This window comes from Lycium barbarum, chromosome 4 (genome assembly GCF_019175385.1).
Source record: "Lycium barbarum isolate Lr01 chromosome 4, ASM1917538v2, whole genome shotgun sequence".
Classification (NCBI taxonomy): domain Eukaryota; kingdom Viridiplantae; phylum Streptophyta; class Magnoliopsida; order Solanales; family Solanaceae; genus Lycium; species Lycium barbarum.
Genome location: NC_083340.1, coordinates 26,330,703 through 26,354,981, shown reverse-complemented (window position 1 = coordinate 26,354,981; position 24,279 = coordinate 26,330,703). Strand labels below are relative to the sequence as shown.

Here is a 24,279-nt window from a genome sequence, read left to right as displayed (position 1 = left end):
CTCGCCGGACCAGCAGAGCCCCCATACCTTGCCAGGGTATAAGTTGGTAACGTGCCTGATGGATCCATTCAGTGTAAAATTAAGGAATCGTCCTAACTGGGCGGAGCGATCTTTGTCCTACGATGGCGACGTAGTTTCGGGCAATCTAAGCCTTCTCGGTAATTCGTGCAACTCCCAAAAACATGAACATGATATAATTGGCTAAGGAGCCCATGATTTTCGTGAATTAACTTGTACTTGACTTGTAATCATGATTTCACGAAATAACTTGTAAACATGGTTTCATGAAATAACTTGTATTTAGCATGTATGTATCTTGTATCATGGCATGAAAGTAATTATATAATATAGTTGCATGAAAACTTGTAGACATATAGGATATTCATGAAATAATCATTTTAGCTAAAACATGCATGCAAGAACCCATGGAATACAAGATATGGGTTTTCATGGATTACGGACTGATTCTCAATAATCATATGGAGTTATTAAGAACACAATGATAGAATAATAGCAATTCATACATAATATAATCATGGACATGGACCTAGGGTTGTCATGAGCATGTTATAGAAAACCCTAGTTTTCGTAGAGAATCATAATTTATGGATTATGAGGCGTGGGGAAGAACAATGATGTTCCCACACGTAGATAGTAACTCTACATACCTGGTAATGCTCCAAACTTGAATTAAATACTTTAACTTTGAAGAAGATTTCCAAAATCTTGAGTTCTTGAACCTTGAGATGGGTTTTCTTGAAAACCCTAGTTTAGGAATGATGATTTCTTGTTTAGATTACAAGGATATGTATTAGAATTGACTTGGAATAATTAGAGTAGGCTTACCTTGGTGTTCTTGATGATGAGAGAGGGTAGGAGGTCGTTCTAGGGCTTGAAGGAATAAAAAAGAATGATTTGAACTGATATGGACGAATATATACTGTTCTGGAAAATTAAATTTTACACTCAGGTAAATACTGGCCGTATTTTGAAATACGGTCCGTTTTTAACGATGTAACCTCTAAGTGTCAAAATCTAGAATGCTTAGAAATCTTTGGTACCAGTTTACGACTTGAAATACGGGTCGTATACTGAAATACGGTCAATGTTCATGGGCGTAAACCACCATCTTACAACTGAAGAGAAAATTTCAAATTTCCACATTCTTTATCTGGTTTTCTAATTCTAGGATCATGGTCAAAGCTTAGGTTAAAGGTACACGGCCCGTCGCCCCCCCCCCCCCCCCCCCCGCCAGGCCCGTCCCGTCCCCCCTTGGAGTGGGACGGGACGGGCCCCCCAAAAAGTCCCCCAAAGTACCCCTTTAAGAAGTCCCCGTCCCGCCCGTCCCCCCAAAAAGTCCCCTATCGTCCCCGTCCCGTCCCCCCTGCCATCCTTAATTAAAAACTGGACAAAGGAAATTGCAGAGGTAATTTGTTCATTTTCTTAAAAAAGTTGTATTGTACCAGCACGTGTCCTTGTAGCCCCTGACCTACTGCCTCTTTCTTTTCTAATAATTTTGCCATGACAAACAACGAACCTGCCCCAAACTCACATTTCTATATAGTAGAAAAATAGAAAAGTGAAACCGGATGAGATTGGCATGGTTGAGGATGATAGTCAAGTTTGGATGGCACTCTTCAAAATGAGGGAAAACAATATTATATAGTTAGTATAACATATTTGGAGTACCTTTTTCAATTTAAGTATTTTTTTTCTTTTTGATCTGTACCAAAAAAAGAGTTTCTTCCTATATTTAGTAAGTTGACAATTCAAACATCCCACATGGAAAGTTTATAACCACAAGATATAAATGACATTTTAGTACATTATACATATCTTTAATTTCGGATCATAATATCCAAAAATCTCTATATTTTTTAAATTCTGTGCTTAGTCAAACTAAGATACTTAAATTGGAACGGAAGGCATATTTTTCTTGAGGGGTATTAGAGAGATGAGATGGCATAGAAACGTATAACATATATACTAGTGTTTTAAAAAATTATTTCTTCAAACCACCTCGAAGATGTACACTAAATAATATTTCCACCGTTCCAATTTATATGACGTAGTTTGACTCGATAAAGGAAGACTTTTAGAATTGTGGTCTAAAAGAGTCAAAGATATTTGTGTGGTTATAGATCATGTCGTTAAGCATAAAAGATAAAGTGTAAAGTTAAATTGTTGTCAAATAAAAAAATGTACCATTCTTTTACGGACTAAAAATGAAAGTGTCTCATATAAATTGGGTGTCTCATATAAATTGGGACATAGGGAGTACTATTTAAATAAATTTTTTAGATTTTATTTTTTTTGGTTAAATTTGTTAGAATTTCGATCTATAAAAAGTTAGCAATATTGCCAATGTGATAGATTAAAGAAACTAGTTTCGTTAGACAGCGTCAAATCTTTCAATCTGAAAACTAATTAAACTTAACGTTTAGAAGTAAACGAGCGTCACATTCCATTTTAACAACATTTGCATAATGCGTTTACTATAAAACTATCAAGACATTTTTTTTTTGGTTAAATTTTCAAACAGTTTTTTAACTTTAAACTAGTCAGTTAAGGCACTTGGCATCTGTTTAGACGTAATAAGATTAAGTATTTAAAAGTATTTTCTCTCTAACATAATATATATTCAAATTAGATGGTTCAGACAATTTAACATGCTATTATAGTCAGACTTGTATCTATTTTTAATTTACACGATGTTGGGTTCTACCACTAGGGTGTATCTAGGCGGGGTGGGGGAGGTTCTCGGTTCACGTGAACCCATGCATATTCCTCTCCTCAGATCATGTATAGTAATGTTATATTTTTCAAAAAAATTTAATAATATAGATATGTGCACCCAAACTCAAAGTATCATATAATGCAATAAGGACCGGGTGCACCTCTCTATTTTTTTTTATTTTTATTTTTTTTTGTGAACGAAAAGATTTTATTTACCTCTAAACAAAACCAGTCTTATGTACAATTTACGCAAAACAGAACCCTGAGCAGCTATCCCTACTACTCCTACCTTGACAGCTATCTATCATATACGATGCTTCTTATATATTTAAATTGCTATACAAATCATGTATCTAAGCCTGGCAACTGGTTTGATCGGAACCGGACCGGTAACCGGTTAGAAAACCGGCCGGTTTCCGGTCTAAAATTCGGAACCGGCCACCGGTTCCGGTTTATCGGTTTCAAACTAGAAACCGGACCGGTCCGATTCAAAACGTTAGAAAACTGTAGAAACTAAACAATCTTGACTTGTTTCATTCATTCACCAAGAGAGAATATATATATGATACAATCTTGAACCCTAGTGAAACAAGGAAACTAAGATCCTAGTGAAACAAGGAAACTAACTAATAAATGGTAATTAGTGAAACAAGGAAACTAACTAATATATGGTAATTATCTCCCTACAAATATGCTACCAAATAATATCAAATAATATAAAGATATTATACCGCAATACCCCCCCTCAAGTTAGAGCATGCACTACAACAAATATGATATTTAGCTACGAAAATGTTAGCTACGGTGCAAAATTTGTCACTAATTATTCACTTTTCGTGACAAAAGTTACATTTCGTCCTTAAATACATGAGGCACATATTTTTAGTGACGAAACAAAAAATTTCGTAGCAAAGTTTTGTCCCCTAAAGTTTCCCTCCAAAAAATGAGTTGGCGCCATTTATTGGGTACTATTAACCACGAATTTAAAATTATCAGTGACACATTATTTTGTCATTAATGATGTACCCAATTTGCGACAAACTGATTTTCGTCCTAAAATTAGTTAAATTTTGGAGACGAAAAACTTTTGTTGCAAAAACTGTGTTGATACATTAGCGACAAATTAAAATTTGTAGTTAAGCACTGTAAGTTTTAGCTACAAAATTTTATGTTTAATTGTGACCTTAGTTTTTGTCACTAATAACATAAACAATTAGTGACAAACAATTTATTGTCTCTAATCAACATGCGACTTAGTGACAACAAATTTTTGTCACAAAATATGCAATGTTTTAAATAGCGACAATTAAAAAGTTCTAGTTGAATGATTTAACTATTGGCGACGAAAAATATTCGTTGCTAAAATCAATGATCTTTGTTTACAATTGTTTATGGTGACAAGTTATCGATGTTCGAGTGTCTCCTGATAGCCAACATTTTTCGAAAAACCATGATATTTATGAAAAAAGCAAAGCGGGGCGAAAAAATAAGGAATGAGATGATGTTTCAAGTTTGGAAATCAGCCCATTCAGACGTTTCATATTTAAATTGTGGCTACTTTATTGCAATTATAGTCAAATCTGCAAATCAAATTCAATTCTAGAATCAATTTCAAATACAATTTATAATTTAATCAAATTGAGTAAAGTAGAGAAAAATTAATTATTAAATTAATTCATTAAGCTTCTTGAACTTGAACAAAATAACACATATTCGTAAAAAATAGACTAAATATAATAATACACCCGTAAATGATCTGTATGTATGTATGTATGTATGTATGTGTGTGTGTGTATGTGTATTAAAAGTACGAAAGCCCTTAGTGAAATGTCGTTCATCCTTTTTACCCGTGAAAAACATATTTTATATTAGGGAAAATGCATAAAAACACCCCTAGACTTGTTTCCAATTATCGGTAACACACGTATACTTTGCGGGGGTCCCATTACCCCCTGATAATTTTAAATTGTAATTATTACCTACGTGTTGAGGTGGCAAAGAGAGTGCATTTCACCCTCTTTGAGAGAGTGAGATAGTACAAAATAATGTTAAAAGTTTATTTTTGAATATTAATTGTTTTTTCTTTTCTAATTCTTTTCTTTTCCTTTCCATTTTCGCCTTCATAGATTCAAATGGAAATCGGGTCAAACTATTCCATATTCAGAATTAAAGAAGCATATTTCTGCTTTCCCTAAATTAAATACTCCTATGGAACTTAGGAATTGGCAAATGATATGGATGGTTGATTAATATAGTAAAACCTTAATAACGAAAGATCATCCTCCATAAATGTAATGAAATACTAAGATAATTAACTCCGATTGCTTGAGATTTTCCAAGCTTAAACCTAGTTATGTTTACACCATGAGTAGAAGTTCAACTGATGAAATCAAAACAAATAAGATTTTTGGTTAAAGAACAAAATCCATTTGCAGATGTAGTCGATAGAACAAAAAAAAAATCAATTCTTTTACAGAAGGGACTAATATCCTATTAATTGCTATCTCTGTTGTGGTATGGCAGAGATGGCGGCGAGGGACAGTGGGTATGTCGACTAAAATGTGGTTTCATTTTTAAGAACATGAAAGATATAGAGGAATCACAACAATTTGTTCTTTTTTAATACGAAGAAGAAGGTGGGTCTATCGTTAATGGTGGGTGTTTAGTGGTTGATCTATGGGGTTTTTTGGCAGTGAAATGAAGTGTTAGAATTTTGTCAGTGTTTAGTCATGAATGGTGGGTGTTTAATGGTTTATCTATGGTGTTTTTTGGTAGTGAAATGAAGGGAAGTCGGAAAAGCTCCAAACTCCGGCCATGGCAAATTGCAGATCAAGAAAGGAGCCGAAAAAGAAAAAAAAAGGAGAATCAACAACAACTACCCTGTACATCATTTTCGTCGGCGATCATTTTCTAGTTTTTCCATAAACAACAACTTTGAACCTTCAACAAAAATTTTGAAGAAATCGTAGAGAATAATAAAGAAGTAAAAAAAAAAAAAAGTAAAACAAAAGATTTAAGTGAAAAAACACGCCAGGCGCGTGGATTTCACCACTTAAACACAAATTAGGTGGTAGCGTTTCAGGGGGTAATAATATCGTTTAAAAAATAGCCGGGGGGTAGTGGGATCCCCGTAAAATATAGGTGTGTTGCAGCAAATTCGGTCATAGTTTAGGATTTATTTTAGCCATTTTCCGTTTTATATTAAGCAAAATTGTAACTTATTGTTACTGTCTAATATTTAGGACATCGAAATCAACTTAAATTTTAGTTATTAAAGTTTTCCTTATTTGAACCACATAAGAAATCCTAAAATTTAGGATTTCAATCAATAGAATTATATTTTGTACAAATTCTTTCCTTATTTTAATTTTATAGCACAATAAAAATAGCTCACATGTTAGAACGTCTAGAGATGTCTTCTTCTTTTCTCACGTACTGTTTCTTGACTTTTGCCACTATAAATTGATTTTGCTTGGTATTTATTTATGTTAAATAAATTATTTCCATGTTTTTTCCAATTCTGATTATGTTTGTTTTACTTTAGAGGTAAGTAAAATTTTGCTTGGTATTTATTTTATGTTAAATAAATTATTGCCTTTTTTTTTCAATTCTGATTATGTTTGTTTTACTTTAGAGGTAAGCAAAATCAATAATTTATTTTTTCTTTTTGAATCTGTGGTGGGTGATTCAAGCATTAAAATAAAAAAAAATTCTAAAAACTTTTTCCAGTTATATCATCTCTCTCCGTTCTTGATTGTGTTGGTCAATATCCTTTTTTATTATCTTAGCATTATCAATTGTTTATAGATTTTGCTCGTTAAAATATAAAATTTGAAGATATACATACTAATTTAACATAATTATATACTCACCCGATATCAATCAATCTTTCAATTGAAGTTCTAGTGTCATTCGAATCCGTACACCGCATTACACACAATATATATGTATCTACGGGTAATGTAACTTACTTTCATCACATGAATTGTCTGTCAAAGATTAATTCTATTTATTGTTGAGTAATAGCAACAATTATTTCTCGGGCTTTGAGTTTGAAATCTCTGCACCATTCTCTTTCGTGGTGAGATAAGATTTGTAGACTTTTACTTCGAGTCTAATTAGTTTTAAAATAATTTTATTATTTGAATAAAAGAAAAAAGACGATAAGAAGAAAAACTAATCCTGATTGAATGTAATTAGAATTTAATGTAATTTAGACTAATCCTGATTGAATGTAATTAGAATTTAATGTAATTTAGACCCAGGTCATCGGGAAAATTTAGTAGAAGTTAAAAAGATATAAACTTAAATGGTAAAATCATTTTTTTTGTTGTGTTGATATACTTTTTGAAATTAGAATTTTAAAGCTGAATACATTTAGAAGTAGGAATGGAACACTTCTATAGAAGAAGCTACTATTCCATATTTTTATTGTAAAGTCTTTAACTGTATTAGGTCGAAAGTATGGTTGAAGCAAAAAAAAAAAAAAAAAAAAAAATTTGACATATGACACTACAGAAAATGGGGACTAGTATCTTTGTGACAATTAGTCTCAAGTGTGATTGTTAGATTGATATTTTGTATATAAGTGTTAATTCAACTGACCAACATAAAAATAATTTTATTTCGTATGCAGGCTAGTTTTGAAGAAACATACGGTAATTATATATTCTGATAAACTTGGAATGTCTTGGATACTTCAAATTGCAAAATACACGGTCGCAAATTTTTTAATATTAGACTGCATAATTTCTATAATATATGACTAACAATATATTGAACTTTTAAAATGAATATTCAAGAGATGAAAGAGCAGTTATAGTGGCATTGTACATTGTCGCTATAATAAAACATAGAATTGGCAACGACTTTTTAGGAACAACCACAAAATGTAGGTTAATTTCGATAAATGGCAACAACTCAATTTTTTTTTAAATAATGAGTTTTTTCTTGTTACCATATCTTGTAATCTTGTTGCCATATATTACTGGTTAATATAATAAATTTAAATATAAATAAATTAACATTAATAGACTTTTATTGTCGCCAAAAGTATCACTGTTGTTGCTAAAATATGTACTCCCTCCGTCCCATTTTAAGTGTCTTAGTTTAACTAAACATAAAGTTTAAGGAATAAAAGGAGACTTTTAAATGTTGTGGTCCGAAATTAAATATGTGCATAATGTACGAAAATGTCCTTTGAATCTTGTGATTTTAAACTTGTCATGACGGATGTTTGAATTATCAATTTACTAAATATAGAAAATGATACTCTTTTTGGGACAGACCAAAAAGAAAATTAAGACGTTAAAATTGCGACGGACGGGAGTAATATATATTTTTTTTAAATTGGAATTTGTGTTCTAAAAATCATTAATCTTTTTCAAATTTGAGGGAAAAGCTACCGCGGCAAAATTTTCCCTCATTTTCTCCTTTTACGGGTTTTCCCCAAATCCTTCCCTCTTATCTTCACACGACCTTTAGGTTTTATCTTTTAGAATCACCTTCCCAATCCCATCAACGTTTCAGTCCAGTGGCTGGAGCTTCGAATTAGGTATGAACGAGCATTGGCCGTATCCCAAACCAGAATTAGGGTTTCAAATTGTAAGCTCCTTCCCCTCTAGTTTTAATTGTTTATAGTTTATGATTTTGATTCCCTATCTCTAATTATTTCTGCTTCGGTTACAGATTGATATACAAATCAATTACTAGGTTCTTTCTCTTCCTTACCTTTTTATTTCTTCTTAGTTCTTCTGTTTTTCCCGTTTTTTTTTTAACTGAAAATTGATATTAAAACTAGAGCTTGATAAATTGGGACTGAATTATCTTGGCGACATCTACAAGCAGTATAAGTTGGACTATATCAACCAGATATTACCCACAGGGGTCTTTTACTACTTCTTTACGTGTCAAAGAAGGGTTTTAGGCCAATTCTTCTGATGTTCTGAATCTGTTCCCCTTTTCCTTTTTCCTTTTTCTTCCCATCTGAAGCTGATTAGTTAATTTCTGAATTTAGACTTATCCGAAAGAAATTCTAAATTTACAACTTTTGGTTGAGATTTTGGCTTGAATCGGAGGAATTTTCTTTGATTGCTAGTTGTTAATCTGGCATAAACACATATGGGACTGCCAAATGCTTGTCTTTTTAGAGAATCCCTCCATGTTAATATTGGGCACCAATGTAACTTGCCCTCCAGCTTTTCGATTGAATGCTTGAATGAGTGATCACTGCAACTTCATGCTGCTCGTTATTTTTCTATGATGGGGTTTCTCCTTTTCAACAAAAAAATACATTTCTTGCCAGTATATATCTAGCTGAAGTGGACTGCATAATTATCAATCCCCCAAATTTATTGTTGTTGCTTAAAGAAGTGTATGTTCAATATATAGATAAGGGATAATGGAATCATGCTAATCTGAGACAATTATGTTAGCTTATTGCAGGTCCAATTTGGAATTGTCAAAGTCCCAGTTAGAGGTCTTGGCTTAACGCAACTCTGAAAAAACATTTTAAATTACTACTTAGGAACTCATAAGAAATAGAAAAAGATACTATTATGTTTACTTCTTATACTAGGAATTTGGGGTATAAAAAATGAAACCAATATTTAACTGTATTTAATGGTATTCTTTTTTCTTTATTCTAGTAGTTCTAATATGTTATTCTTTTTTTCTTTATTCTAGTAGATCTGCAAACGTAGTTTCTTTAAGTGCTTTATAAAAAAATGGATAGCTTTTTTAAGTCCTAGTGAGGGTCAGTCAACTGCAATTGTTTTAAATCAAGGTTAAATGAGTTGTCCAAGGTATTGTGACTTGATCTTTAATTAGTTGTGTGTTATGTTATGTGATTGTGCTTTGGATCCCTTCATTGTTCTTGATATCTAAGAGTAAATGATATTTAGTTGAATCATATGACTAAATATTTAGGAAGGATTGATATATTACAGTCTTATCAAATGTAACATTCAAAGCTTTCTCCTTTGGCAACATGTAGCTGCAGTAGTGTAAAAACAAAAAAGAGAAAATAGCATGTCATTTATTTATTTTGCTTATTAAAAAAAACAAAAACAAAGACTCTCACTAAAGAAGATGATATTTCATCACCTGAACGTGTATGCATGGCTAAATGTAAGGTGGTTATGTTAAGCTTATTATTCTAATAATTTGTATTGTACGATGATTTGCACAATAGTGCTGGTCAGTATTAATCCTTAAATGGTATTATGTGCATCTAACTAGTGTATTACCCACTTGTGCTACGTAATTAAATCTGAGTTTTGGTATTTAATCACGTGGTTGAGGTATGGTCAGATGATTGATGATGTTGTCTTAATTGTCAAAGAGTAAGTGATCTTTATTTAGTTGTGTGCTTGCTTCACTTTTGGTAGTGTATAATTCGCAATAGAAGAAATTGAGTATATTATCAATTGCTCAGGTACAATTTGCATATTTAAGTTGAGGAGATTTTCATATCGATTACGTGGAGTGTGTACTCTTATTCAAATTGCATCACTCATTAGGTCCTTTGGAGATCAATGGCTACTCTTTCACTTGTGACTGTCGTCTCTGCCATATTACGATGAGCCTTTCATTCAGTACAAAGTCAGGCTCAAAACAAATGTAAGCCTCTTGTGTTAGAATCTCAATTTCAAACAAGTCCAGACTTTGGATTTTTTATTGCTTGATATATCTTGCTTAATAATATTCGGCTAAAATAAACTTGTGCTACCTTGTAACCTGGTACTTTCCAACAACTTATTTGAAGACAAGCTCAATAGTTAGTATTTAGTTTATTAGTTTTTTGAATGTTATAAAATAGTTATTTCCTTAGTTATATTTTAAGTTTCTAAGTTGCATTATGTTCAACAAGATTAAATTCTTGATGGAATTCTCAACATGATCACTAATCCAAGGGTTGAAAGTTGAGGGAAGTCGTACTGGTAAAGTCATAGCAAGATGGTGAAGGTGATTTGGATCTTATATCTTATGTTTCTATGGTGCTTATTTTATTTGTGTCACTGTCATCTCTCTCTTTCTCCAGTATGTTTCTACTATATTAGAAGAGTGGGTTATGATTTGGGATCGATATTTTAGGTTAATGTCGTTTAATTTCAATTTGAGGGCATTTTAGTCTTTTAACATACCTAAATGCAACTTGGCTTTTTTCGCTGAAACTAAATAGACACGTATCAGCTGGATACTTTTAATGCTTCTTGCTCATTCTTTTGCAGTTTTTCACCCTCATCTCCTCTGATTTTGCAACTCTCCAGTTATACTGGTGATTTTAGCATTTAATGAAATATATATTACATGCCCATTGGGCTATATTGACTGCTCTTGCTGCTTTGAATTCAAAAATGTTATAGCTTATGGGACTCTTTCAGCTTTTGGAACCTATTAGGTGGTGAGAATGGGCTATTCAAAAGCTTAAAGTTGATATCTTTTATTTATGTGCTGATGCTAAATTTTGCTTGATTAATAGGTGACGATATCCTTAACTATTGATATTACTATTGTAAATTCTTGGAACTCGCATGCTTCAGCTTTGGCTAATTTAGGAGCCAAATCATCAATAACCAAACTTCTAACCTGGATCACGGATCCATTAAATTATTCACATAGACACCAAAAATTGTTTTATTCCTCTATTTTGTTACCATAGATGGACTCTGTGATTGTATTGGTTGGGATTTTCTATATTTTTACCAAGGTTCTAGATTGAGGATTTCAGGATGGTGTTGATAGTTGCAAGTTTGTGGTTATAGACTTTTTATGGGTTCTTTTCTTCATGAATCAAAGGAGCAGAGCTTCTATTTGATTTCTCTTTGTTTATTTCTTCTCCTCCATCATCACCTTCTTATTTATTTTCTTTCATTCACTAATCCCATCACCATTGCTATGAATCGAAGTCCTTATTGATCAATATCTATTTTTGTGGCTTCATTGTTGGAGCATAAGTAGCATATTCAGAAACAGATGAAACGTCCACTACTGCTGATCACCTTCAGATAGAGCAAGACATGACATTTAATTGGGAAAAATCTCCTCACTTCATCTATGAAGTTGACTAAATACCATTATTTCATCTCCATACTTAGAGGAAAGATAATCATAGCTCTAAGAGCTACCACATTCTTGGTGAAACTAGAAAAAAGGTACTGGTAGCTACAGTTATAGAAAGGAAAATAGAAAAGTTCCATTCTCTGTCATTAATAATAAAATTAATTCAGTGATAAACTTTTGCTTACTTAGTTACTAATGAGATTTTTTCATTTTGATGAAAAGCAAATGCAACCATGTTTAAAAAGGCAAATAGAAAAGCCCCATTCTCTGGTTGTGTTCTCTTACATTTCAACATGTTAATGTTTCTTCTTTTTCCACGATCTCAAGTTCTTTTTCATAAGGCTTTTGCCTACAAAAAAATGATTAGGCGTGCGATAGTTGATTGGTCCTTATTCATTTGGTGGTAATTATAGCCCAGGTATCCTAAGATTTGATTGCTCCCCTCAATTGGGAAGTGGCAGCCCTTCCGAATTTGGACAAAAATCTTTTTTCCTTGCTGGTGTGGTTAATGCAATAACTCAGGTTAGTTCTTTTCTCTCTTCTTCTCTTTTTTTTTTATTTTGACAAAGTAAGCATTTTAATTGATAAGCATCCTGAGGCTTCATATCATGGAGCTAAACATAATCAATAATTTGCTCTTATATTTTATTTCTATATAATGCTTATCCCTTTGGAAAATCTACTTCAATTAGTTACCACTGTCTCAAGTCGGCTACTCCATTCATAATGACGAGCACCATGCTGAGACAATGTATTTGCTAGATTGCTCCAAGATTTTCTGTCATTTACTTCGACATTGCGAGTTTCATATGATGAAAATCCAAGCAATAAATGGTTAGAATTTTTTTCATTTCTAAACCTGTTTTATCCAAACTGCACGGTCCCCAAGTAAGCTTAAATGTTCCACGTACTGTAAACTAGACATGAGTTTCCTGAAAGTTTAATAATGAAGTTGTGTAACTTCTCTTTCATTTTCTTTATGCAGGAGTTGTGTAGCAATACTCTTGAGTGTGTTATCAATAGGTTGAAAATGGCAGCTCAAAATTTTCTTTCGCTCGAAACAAGTGGAAGGAGCTCACAAGATAGGAGAGACGTTATGATTAAATTACATTGTATTTTTCAAGATAATCACATTTTTATCACAAGACTTATTATTTTGTCATTAATTGATTATATTTGTGATAAAACATAGTATTTGTCCTAGAATTGCCTTATGATTAATAATATGATTCATTCTTTAACTACAAATTAAATTTGTGTTTTATCATAATTGTTATTGTCACTAATCACGATAATTTATAGTGACAATTTTGTTGTGTCAGTAAAAAAAAGTATCTTTAGTGACGACATGATTGGTTTCAACTACAAAATTATAAGCCTTTTCTGTAAAGCAAAGTTGTCACTAATTTATACATTTGGAGACGGAATACCTTTTCGTATATAAAAGGTTGTCTTTGCTGACGAAATTATTATTTTTTAACTACGAAATATATATAACTTTAGTGACAATTGGCGTTGTCACTAATTAAATTGAAAAATTAGTGATGAGGAAGTTTTGTCGGTATTAATAACCTTTTTAGTGACGAAAACATACTTTCAGCTACAAAATTTTTATACTTTTCTTGACGAATGAGTTTGTCATAAATATTATGCATTTTGGGACAAAAATGAATTTCGTAGTTAATGCAACTTTATTTAGCGACGAAACACTAAATTGTCTTTGTATACATTTAGCGACCCGCTTTTAGGGACGAACGATTGACGATTTTTTTTTCGTCACGAAAAATATTTTGTGACGAAATATAAATTTTAAGTGATAAAATAATTCGTCACTGATAATCAAATTTGTTGTAGTGATGGGAATCAAAAATGCCCAATTTGGAAAGCAAGAAGTCAAACTGAGTTTTGCCAAGAGCTTTGGTAAAAATGTCTGCCAATTGTGAAGGTGTTGAAACGTGTGACGGAGAAATCAAACCTTCATTAATTGCATCACGAACAAAGTGACAATCTAGCTCAATGTGCTTTGTTCGTTCATGGAAAACCGGATTTTTTGCTATGTGCAAAGCGGACTGACTATCACAAAACTATTTGATCGCCTTGGGATGTTGTATACCTAAACTCAACAACAGACCTCTCAATCACTTCAACTCACAAGTGACCGCAACCATGGACCTATATTCAGCCTCTGCAGAAGATCTAGAAACTGTGTGCTGCTTCTTTGTCTTCCAAGAGATGGGAGATTGACCTAGAAATACTAGCCAACCTGTCAACGAACGACGAGTAAGCGGACAAGCCGCCCAATCAGAATCACACCATCCCTGCAAAGTCAACTCACTGTCGGCACGTAACAAAATACCCTGTCCTGGTGTGCCATTCAAATAACGGACCACTCGTAAGGCCACTTCCCAATGTTCAATCTGGGATTCTTGCATGAATTGGGACAAAATATGAACAGAATATGCCAAGTCCGGTCGAGTGACCCCCAAATAAATCAAACGCCCGACTAATCTACGGTAGACCTCCGGATCCGACAACAAATCTCCATTTGCAAGGCCAAGTTTATGATTTTGCTCAATAGGGAACCCACTTGGCTTTGCACCTAACAATCCTGCTTCAGAGATAATATCAAGAGTATACTTGCATTGACACAAAAACAACCCTGATGAACTACGAGCTACTTCAATACCCAAAAAATATTTGAGAGACCCAAGGTCTTTCATTTTGAAACAATCACTCAAATAGGCTTTGAAAGTTGCAAGTGCAGCGGAATCATTCCCAGAAATAATTAGATCATCAACATAAACCAAGATATTAATCTGAATATTCCCTCTAGTAAATGTAAAAAGAGAATAATCAGAATAAGATTGAAGGAAACCGTACCCTTTCAAAGCAGTCACCAATTTTGCAAGCCAACATCTAGGGGCCTGTTTCAACCCATACAGCGATTTGCGCAAACGACACACCAGCGTAGGATCTGGACTTTCAAACCCGGGAGGGAGCTTCATATACACCTCCTCATCAAGGTCACCATGTAAAAAGTCATTATGAACATCCATTTGGTGAAGTTCCCAATTTTTGGATGCTGCAATGGCTAGGAAGGCTCGAACAGTAGTCATCTTGGCGACTGGACCAAAAGTTTCATTGTAGTCAATCCCCGCTTGTTGATGATTTCCCAACACAACCAAGCGCGATTTGAGCCGTTCCACATCTCCATTTGACAAAAACTTGGTCTTGTACACCCACTGATTACCAAGTGCTTTCTTACCCGGAGGAAGATGTTCCAAAGTCCATGTACCATTGTCTTCCAATGCACGTATCTCTTCTTTCATTGAATGTCTTCAACCTTCGTGTTTCATAGCTTCTTTGAAGGTCTTAGGATCCTTACCCGAAATAATAGCTGTAAGAAACTTACGATAATTTACAGAAAAATTGTCACAATTAATATAGTGTGCCAAAGGATAGGGAGTACCTGAGGATTGATTGTTAACAGGAGTTGTAGGGGATGGACTATTAGCAAAAACTGAGTGTGTCACATAATCACGAAGCACAACAGAGGGAAATTTCTCCCGAAAACCACGCCCCAAGCCACCTTCCACATTCGTGACTGGGGTATGGTGTTGCTGCCCCCCCCCCCCCCCCCCGCTGCCAGCGGGCTGTGCAGTGGTTGTTGGCAGCCGCTCAGCCTCGCTGCCAGCTGGCGTTGGGTTCCTAGAGGGCTGGACAGTGGTCGCTGGCTGCAGCTCGGCCTGGCTGCCAGCAGGCGCTGGTTGGGCAGTGGTTTGTGGCTGCTGCTCGGCAGCCTCCGAACTATCCACTTCGCCCCCTAATTCATCCCCGTACACCATAAAATCACGATCAATTTCAGCACCCTCATCAAAAAAACTAGACGAAATATTAACATCTTCCGGACAAGCAAAATGAAACACATCCTTCACAAACTTTACATCACGAGAGACAAAAAATTCCTTCATATCAAGATTAAACAACCGCCACCCCTTCTTACCAAATGGATATCCCACAAACAAACACTTTCTGCTCCGACTAGCAAATTTTTCACCCTGAGTTTTTTGATTATGAGCAAAGCACAAACACCCAAAAGTACAAATAGCATCAAAAGAAGGAGGTTTATTGAATAAAATTTCAAAAGGTGTTTTATTTTCGAATTTGGGTGTGGGGGTACAATTTATGAGATGAGATGCAGCAAGAACACATTCACCCTAGAAAAAAATAGGCAAATTGGCCTGAAATCTGAGAGCCCTCGCAACATTCAACACATGTTTATGCTTCCTCTCTACCCTCCCATTTTGTTGCGGAGTACCCACACAAGAGGTTTGAAACAAAATACCAGTGGCGGAAAAATAATCGATCAAACAATTAAATTCTGTACCATTATCACTTTGTACAACTTTAATTGTTTGATTAAATTATCGATCAACCATAGCAACAAAAGCCATAAACATCGGAAACACTTCTGTTTTATCAACCAACAAGTAAATCCAAACAGCTCGAGAAAAATCATCAACAATTGTTAAAAAATAACGAGCTCCACACGACGAAACATGGCGATATGGGCCCCACAAATCACAATGTATTTTCTCAAATATTCTAGATGCATTATTATCACTTAAAGGAAATTTGTCTCTAGGATGCTTAGCACGTAAACACACTTCACAATCCTTTGCTAAACTACTCTTATCACTACTGACATGAGGAAGCAACTTAACTACTCTCTCGGAAGGATGCCCCAATCGTCGATGCCACAATTCCAATGCGGACGTTGCCACGACAGTAGACACATGTTGCATCACGTCCAGTTTGCTAAAATAGTATAGTCCGTCCCTCCTAACTCCCGTTCCAATCAGCTCCTTCAGTGGGTCATGAATAGCATACATATAAGAATTAAAAGAGACAATAGTATGTAAATTATCAGTAAGTTGTGGGACGGAGAGTAAGTTACAACGTAAATAAGGCACATAAAGGACATGATGTAAGGTGATTTTATCTGACAGTCGAACAGAACCTTCCAAAGAAGCAAGCACCGTTTCACCATTAGGCAAACCAATAGGACAATCAACAGTATGGACATCAAACAACCAAGATTTCTCACTGGTAACATGATGAGTAGCACCAGTGTCAATAATCCAAGAAAAAACATCAAACTTACCATTCAAGCGATTTTCGGGAATTGTAGCATTACCAAAAAATCCCGTAATAGCCTTCCATTGATCGGAAGTAAAGTGCTGACCGACGGCAGCGTTATTTGATGTTCCCTTGAAACGAGTAGGCGTGATATAGTCCCCGGGTCGGTCTTGAGGACTGAGAAAATAGGGAGAATTAGACTCAATTTTGGGTGGTAGTGGAGGAGGTACGGCTTCACCGGCCATGGAAATTTACGATGAAGAGAAGAAAAAAAAACGTGTGGCCTGATACCATGTAGAAACTAAACAATCTTGACTTGTTCCATTCATTCACCAAGAGAGAATATATATAGGATACAATCTTAAACCCTAGTGAAACAAGGAAACTAAGATCCTAGTGAAACAAGGAAACTAACTAATAGATGGTAATTAGTGAAACAAGGAAACTAACTAATATATGGTAATTATCTCTCTACAAATATGCTACCAAATAATATCAAATAATATAAAGATATTATACCGCAATAAAAACCCCTTTTTGTTTTTTGTTTTTTGTTTTTTATTTTTTGTAGGGCGTGGAGCAACGGGTGTAGCACTTTCTTCCAAATTAGAATAATGACTAAAAACTTTTCAAAACTCAACATCAATAGCGAGCTCGGCTTGTTGTAAAGATGGTTCAACCTCCTCGTCAATTTCTAAAAAGGTATAAATTTGACCAACCAATGCTCTAGTATAAGACATTTTTAAACAAGGATTTAAAAGAGAACCCAATATAAATAAAGTTGGGATGGGAAAAATTTCTTAAATTTTGTTGTCATATTAAAAATATCCGCTTGATAACTGAATTTATTTTTATACTCTTGTAAAACTCTAGTTATTTCCACTAAGTAGGCTAAAATTCCGGTTACCGTGGGATAGAATGGTCTAGAAAAAGAAAGAGTTGCATTATAAAAATTTTGTAAGAGTTCAACACATTCCTTAACATCTTCCCAATCGGTAATATTTAACCAATCATCACTATCCGTATTAAAATGGTTGTGAACTTGTTGTATGGGAATCCTATAATCATATGCTTGTTGTAACATAATGTAAGTGTAGTTACATCTAGTGTCAACTTCTACTTGAATTTTCGTAGGTCTAAGGCCATTTTCCACACAAGAATTCTTAAAATCTCTCAGTTTTGCCCTATTAGCATTACAAAAAAGAAACGCAACCGCATTTCTAACTTTTTGAATAGAATCTTCAAAACACTCAAGGTCATCATTAACAATCAAGTTTAAAATGTGACAACTACATCTCACATGAAAATTATTTTTTAGCGGAGGGTTTAATTGCCTTTTTAAAAGACCAATCGCCTTTGTATTATTAGAAGCATTATCTAAAGCAATACAAAGTGTTTTTCAATAAATGTTAAAAAATCTCATAATAGTAGACATTTAATTCGCTAAAATTTTTCCATCGTGACGACCTTTCCCTTCATCATATAAAAAAGCTATAATTCTTTTTTGCATCACCCAATTATCATCAACCCAATGACATGTAATAGCAAAAAAATCTAACTTGTTAAGACTAAGACCCAAATCGGCGGTAAGAGAAACATTACAATTTAAAGAATTAAATACATGGCACAAATAAAATATATATATTTTTAATACAAATCTATAACATCCGCTCTACAAGTACTTCTAGGAATACCCTCAAATAACGGATTATAAAAACATTGAATATAAGTAACAAACCCCAAACCCGAAGGAAAGGAAAATGGTAGAGTATCAAAAGCACCATTTTAGCCATTTTTGCACGCTTTTTTTTCTTGTCATAGCAATAAATTTTACCGGTTCGTGGGTCTATCGTCATTTGAATACCCCTCACATTTGAACCCGTTTTCTCTCCCCAAACATCCTTATGGGATCCCTTAGTGTACCCGTTCAACCATCCTTACTAGTTTGTTGCCTAAAAGCAAATTCTTGTTCACATAAATTATATGTAGCTATTTGTCTGTCCTTATTCTTTGTCATAAATTTCCAAATTTTAGCGGTTGACTTACGAGTTCTTGGCGGCTTGTCTTGTGTATGTGATTGTGCAGGACCTGTATCTCCTATGGGATTTTCGGGGGCTTGTGTTTCATCATCATCATCATCATCACCAATTTCATTAAAAGTGTTGGTATAATGCTGTTGCATTGCCTCATGATCTAAAAGTTTCCACCAACATCAATACCTAAATTAGGTGTTTCGTTCACAAATGTTTCCTCATTAAATTCACCCCTAACAATACCACTACTACCGGCACCACATCTAAATCTCTTCGCCAATATTAAATAGAATTAATTTAAATCACACTCAAATAATTCACAAGAAAATAAATTGCAACAAATTAAATTGCGTAAATTAAATAGCGAAAAATAAAGATAGAGTTGGAACGAAGGTACCAAATTGCCGGACTAATTTCCAACAAAGTGAAGGCGGCTAGAATTCCAAATCCACCAAAGCTATTTCGGATTGTTGCAAAATCACCAACTCCACCAACAATATTATAATTGCAAAATTAATAATTGAAACTAGAATAAAACTTTATAATATTTAATTGAGAGAAATTTAAAGTGGCTAATTGTTGCAAAGTAACTATAATTGAGAGAAAGAGAAGTGTGAATTGGTGTGGATTAAAATGGTAATGGAGAGGGGTTTATATAGGGGTGGGAGATGGGTTAAAGTGTTAAAAAAAAGTTTGGGGGGGTTGGGAGGCCAAAAGGGGAGTTTGGAACCGTTTGCGAACGGCCATTTTCACAAATGGACCGTTAGCCAACGGTCCAGCCCATTTATCCAACGGCTACATTTAAAAAAAAAAAAATTTGATCGGTTTAACCGGTCCGGTTCCGGTTTAACTGGTTCCAATTCCAAAATATTAAAACCGGACCGGTAGGTTTTAAACGGTTAACCAGAACCGGTAAACTGGTTCCACCGGTTCCGATTTACCAGTCCGGCTACCGATTTGAACCGGTTAAAGCAAACCGGTTGTCAGGCTTACATGTATCCAACTCTCCCCTGCCCTACTGCTACCTCCATTCGTGTTGCCATATACTTTAACTCTGCAATCTATCTAAATGATTTATTGGTATCACTTCTCGTATTTTAATTATTAACCATGTTCACACATTAACGACATCTAATTGGAGTCTGCAACTTAAATGACTCAAAAAGTGACATTTAAGACCGAAATAACTCATTAAAAAAATAAGTACCTTTTGCGCACTAAATTAGTGCGCAATAGGGGCTTAATAAAACGGCCCAACCCTTAGTTCATTGGCCAAAAGTTTTGAAATTCACGTTTTTTTCTGTACTTTGACCAAAGATTAGTCATGTTTCAAAATGCCGGAATATCAATATTTTATATAGAACCTGATATTTTTTTCTGTGAACAATAATGTAGGCTCAACACATCAAGTATACCTATACGTTTGGATCGTCGTTTTAGGGGCTGTAAAGTGCCCCAAAGTAAGTTTTGTTTGTTTGGAAACTAGTTATCTTTAGGTTTAAGTGTTTTATTTTATAGGATTTTGATTAATTTAGGACGTTGCAGGAGTTATTATTAAACGATAATAAAAACTAAGATAACTAATTATCATTAAGAAAATAAAACAAAAAAATATATAATATTAACATAAAATGTACATTTTGAAATTCACGTTTTTTCCGTGCTTTGACCAGCCCCTCTGTCCCTACCACCTCGGCCACCAGCCCCTATGCCCCTACCCTCTTGGCCACCATCCCCTCTGGACCCACCCCCTCTGTCACCCCCCCCCCCTTCTGCCACCACCACCTCCAGCATGACCACGACTACCCGCTGCCTGATACGAGACCTCTGGAATATGCTCGTCGAGACATCCGAGCTCCTGTGCCTGTAGCATACCACCCTCGGCTAGCTGAACCATCTGCGCTGCATATCCCGCTATCTCGGGGGCCTCCATATGGTCCAACCTCTCCCAGCGCATCCTTTGTACGGTCCGTAGCTGCATTTGTTTGCAAATATTAATGATTGAATAAATTTGTAACGTAATACATAAGACGATTAATTAAGTTTAAGACTAATAAAACTTACCAACGCCTCATACTGTCTTGCGAGTGCTGCATATCCTCGACCATCTCTACAAGGCCTCGCAGGGTTTCCAATCAAGCCGCGAGTTATCCGCGTGTACCACTCCATGCATCTTTGGACCAGAGTCGCATGTCCGACCACCGCTAGTGTCCCCATCCTCTAATCCCAACGCTGGACCTGGAGCTGTATAAAGGCCCGCCATGCATCAGTGATGGCCGCACACTCGTCCCGTGAATAATGGTCGTTCTCCCAAGTAACCAGCTCAGGTATATTCTGTACATGGCCGAACTGTCGTAAGACGCGATTGGGTGTGTGATGCTCAACGATATCCATATGTATCAACGGACACCACGACCTCCACGTGTCCCTACCAGCCCTACAAAACGTCGGCAGCTGATTCAAAATCTGATCATACGACGTCCATATAAAAGCCTATAAAAAGAATCGAATTAGTTAACAATAAAAGACTAAAATAGTAATAATAATAATAATAATAATAATAATAATAATAATAATAATAATAATAATAATAATAATAATAACATACTAATGTTAAATCAAAAAAACTTACCGTGTCCGCCATCATACGATCTAGCTGATCCCTGAACGGGAGAACTCTGTGGTGCGTATCCACATCTCAGATTACGCCTCTCATTCATCTCTGCGCGTATGGCACCATATCAACAATATAGTCAAGCGGAGGGTGAGCAGCTATGGCCTGAAAAGGTCTCATCCTAGTCTATACCCATATCTGAAAGGGTCATTAAAAAAAATATTTTATTAGTTGTCGTTTCAAAAAGCTATATTTAGAATAAAATTACACACTTATATTACATGGAGGAGCGCGAAAAATGCAGCTACATCGGTTCTCAAGCCCATAGACATTCGACAGAATCCTCGATACATGTAAGCCAGAACAGCAGCGCCCCAACTGTAACGTCCCAACTCACCCAGATGCTCCAGAAACGGAAGATACCTCAAAGCTCACATGGGAACCCGATGTGTTCGGGAACAAGATTCCCCCGAATATGATGAGAAGGTACAGACGAGCACGTCGATCAACATCCATCTGAGGTGTGTCCTCTGTAATCGGATGCTCGAGGTCTATGAGGCGCAAGTAAGTACAGAGGGAATGCATCAACACCCAAGTCTGTCCCCATATATCACCCTCCTGAGGCACGGAACTAGTGAGCCTAGTCAACTCCCCCGATACGACGGCATCTGCTGAGGCTCCTCAATATTCACCGAGCGTCCATCTACCTGTACACCGTAAATGGCTTCCACATCTTGAAGGGTGATGGTGGCCTCACCAGTGCATAGATGAAATGTATGGGTCTCCGGTCGCCATCGCTCAATCATGGCCATCATAAGAGCCCTATCATGCTGTACCCGACCAACAACGACTCAACGGTAGATACCACCCTGATATAGTATATCTAAGATTGGGGGCCGAGCGCCTAAAATATCCCATGCTTGTTCTATCAATCGGGGATGGAACAAACAGCTAGCAGCTACATCCTCATCCCATAATAGCTGGGACCTATGATGTTGCTCTAGATGAAGTACCTCTGGCTCGAGGGGCCCTGGATGAAGGGGGTCGGGATCCATGGAGGTGTCGTATCTGTTTTACACATTTTTAATTAATCATTAACATGTAATATTAATTATGTAATCTTTTATCGTAAAATTATACTAAGGATGTTCAATTCTAAACTAAAGATGTTCAATCCTAAACTAATGATTTCTAAGGATGTTGAAACCTATACTAAGGATGTTCAATCCTAAACTAAGGATGTTCAATTTCTAATTAGCACTAATCAAACAATTAACAAATAAAGATATAAAGATTAACTATTCATTATCAAACAATAAACAATTAGCTAATCAAACAATTAACAGATCATTCACAAATAAAAATATAAAGATTAACAATTCATCATCAAATAATTAACAATTAGCTTGCAAGCAATTAACAAATAAATAATTAGCTAATCAAACAATTAACAAATAATTAAAAAATAAACAATTAGCTAATCAAATAATTACCAAATACTAAATAAATAATTAGCAATTAAACAATTAGCTAACAAACAATTAAAAAATACTAAATAAATAATTAGCTAATAAATAATTAATAAAAAAATTAACAAATAAACAATTAGATAACTAACAACTAACAATTAATTAAAAAAAAAACGAAAAAAGGGGCAGTGGACAGCCCCCAATTGCGCAAGAAAAAATTGCGTAAAAGTTTTTTTTTTTTTGAAATCCGCAACTATTACACAATAATCTGCTTAGGAGAATAATATATTTAACAATGTAATAGAAAATTCATCGTAAAATACTTAGATTGAAGGTTGTTTTTTAGTTTTTGAAATCGAGTTCTACGCCGCTTTATTCTGAAATCCAAGCTTTGAAAGTTGTTCCTTGCCTTGAATATACCAAGAATATTGACTTTCGGGTTAAAAATAACATGATAAGGACGTTTTTTGATGTGGGACCATGGTCTTTTTGCTTGATAAAGACGGTTTTGATTTTAAAAAAAGATGGATGGATCGATCAGTGGAAAGAACAAGGGTCATTTTTTATACCCCTATTGCGCACTAAATTAGTGCTCCAAAGATACTTATGTCGTTTTTTTTAATGAATTATTTTAGTGCCACATCTCACTTTTTTGATCATTTAAGTTGCGGACTCCATCTAATTGGAACCTCATGTTCGTTCAAATTAGGCAGGTCAAAAGACTACGTGACGAGCACCTTTATTCATTTTATATTTTTATAAAGAACATTTTGGGAGGAGGAAGTCAGGGTAAAAGAAAGAGAACATGCATCGAACTTTTCACCTTTGGTCATCATTTTTTTGTAGCATGCTATGCTGTAAGGCAAAGAGAACCTAACTTGTTAAATAATTTTAAATATAAAAATATAGGAGTATCATTTTTATGAGATTATAAAAAAATATTGTCTGGTCAAACGGGGATAACATTATTATCAATATTTCTCTCTTTGCCCCATGATGCGACTCATGATACAGTGTGTACTGTTCAGACGACTCTCCCCAATAGCTGACATTCATGAATAGGAATGGAAAAATGGGAAGTCAAAGGAACATATTTTCTTTTCTATGCAACTATATGTACTTTCTTTATTTTACATTAGGAGTTAATAATTTGCTGTTATCAGAAATTTCCCGTTTATAATAAATAATTTACTGTTATCAGAAACTTCCCGTTCGTAATAAGCTG

At 34.8% G+C, this 24,279-nt stretch overlaps 1 protein-coding gene across 2 annotated transcripts; it reads left to right on the top strand.

The window, feature by feature from the left end:
- Positions 1-8,174: 8,174 nt before the first annotated feature.
- Positions 8,175-13,005, top strand: LOC132635644 (uncharacterized). 2 transcript variants are annotated; one of them, XR_009580643.1, is made up of 5 exons: positions 8,175-8,340; positions 10,172-10,701; positions 11,219-11,891; positions 12,213-12,321; positions 12,785-13,005. XR_009580643.1 is itself a non-coding variant. In XM_060352119.1 (3 exons), the coding sequence occupies exons 1-3, from the start codon at positions 11,794-11,796 to the stop codon at positions 12,989-12,991; spliced, it is 414 nt and encodes a 137-aa protein (XP_060208102.1). In that variant the 5' UTR covers positions 10,738-11,793; the 3' UTR covers positions 12,992-13,005. The 2 variants fall into 2 exon arrangements, 1 of the variants encoding a protein (XP_060208102.1); XM_060352119.1 differs by lacking the exons at positions 8,175-8,340; positions 10,172-10,701 and having other exon boundaries at positions 10,738-11,891.
- Positions 13,006-24,279: the final 11,274 nt, after the last annotated feature.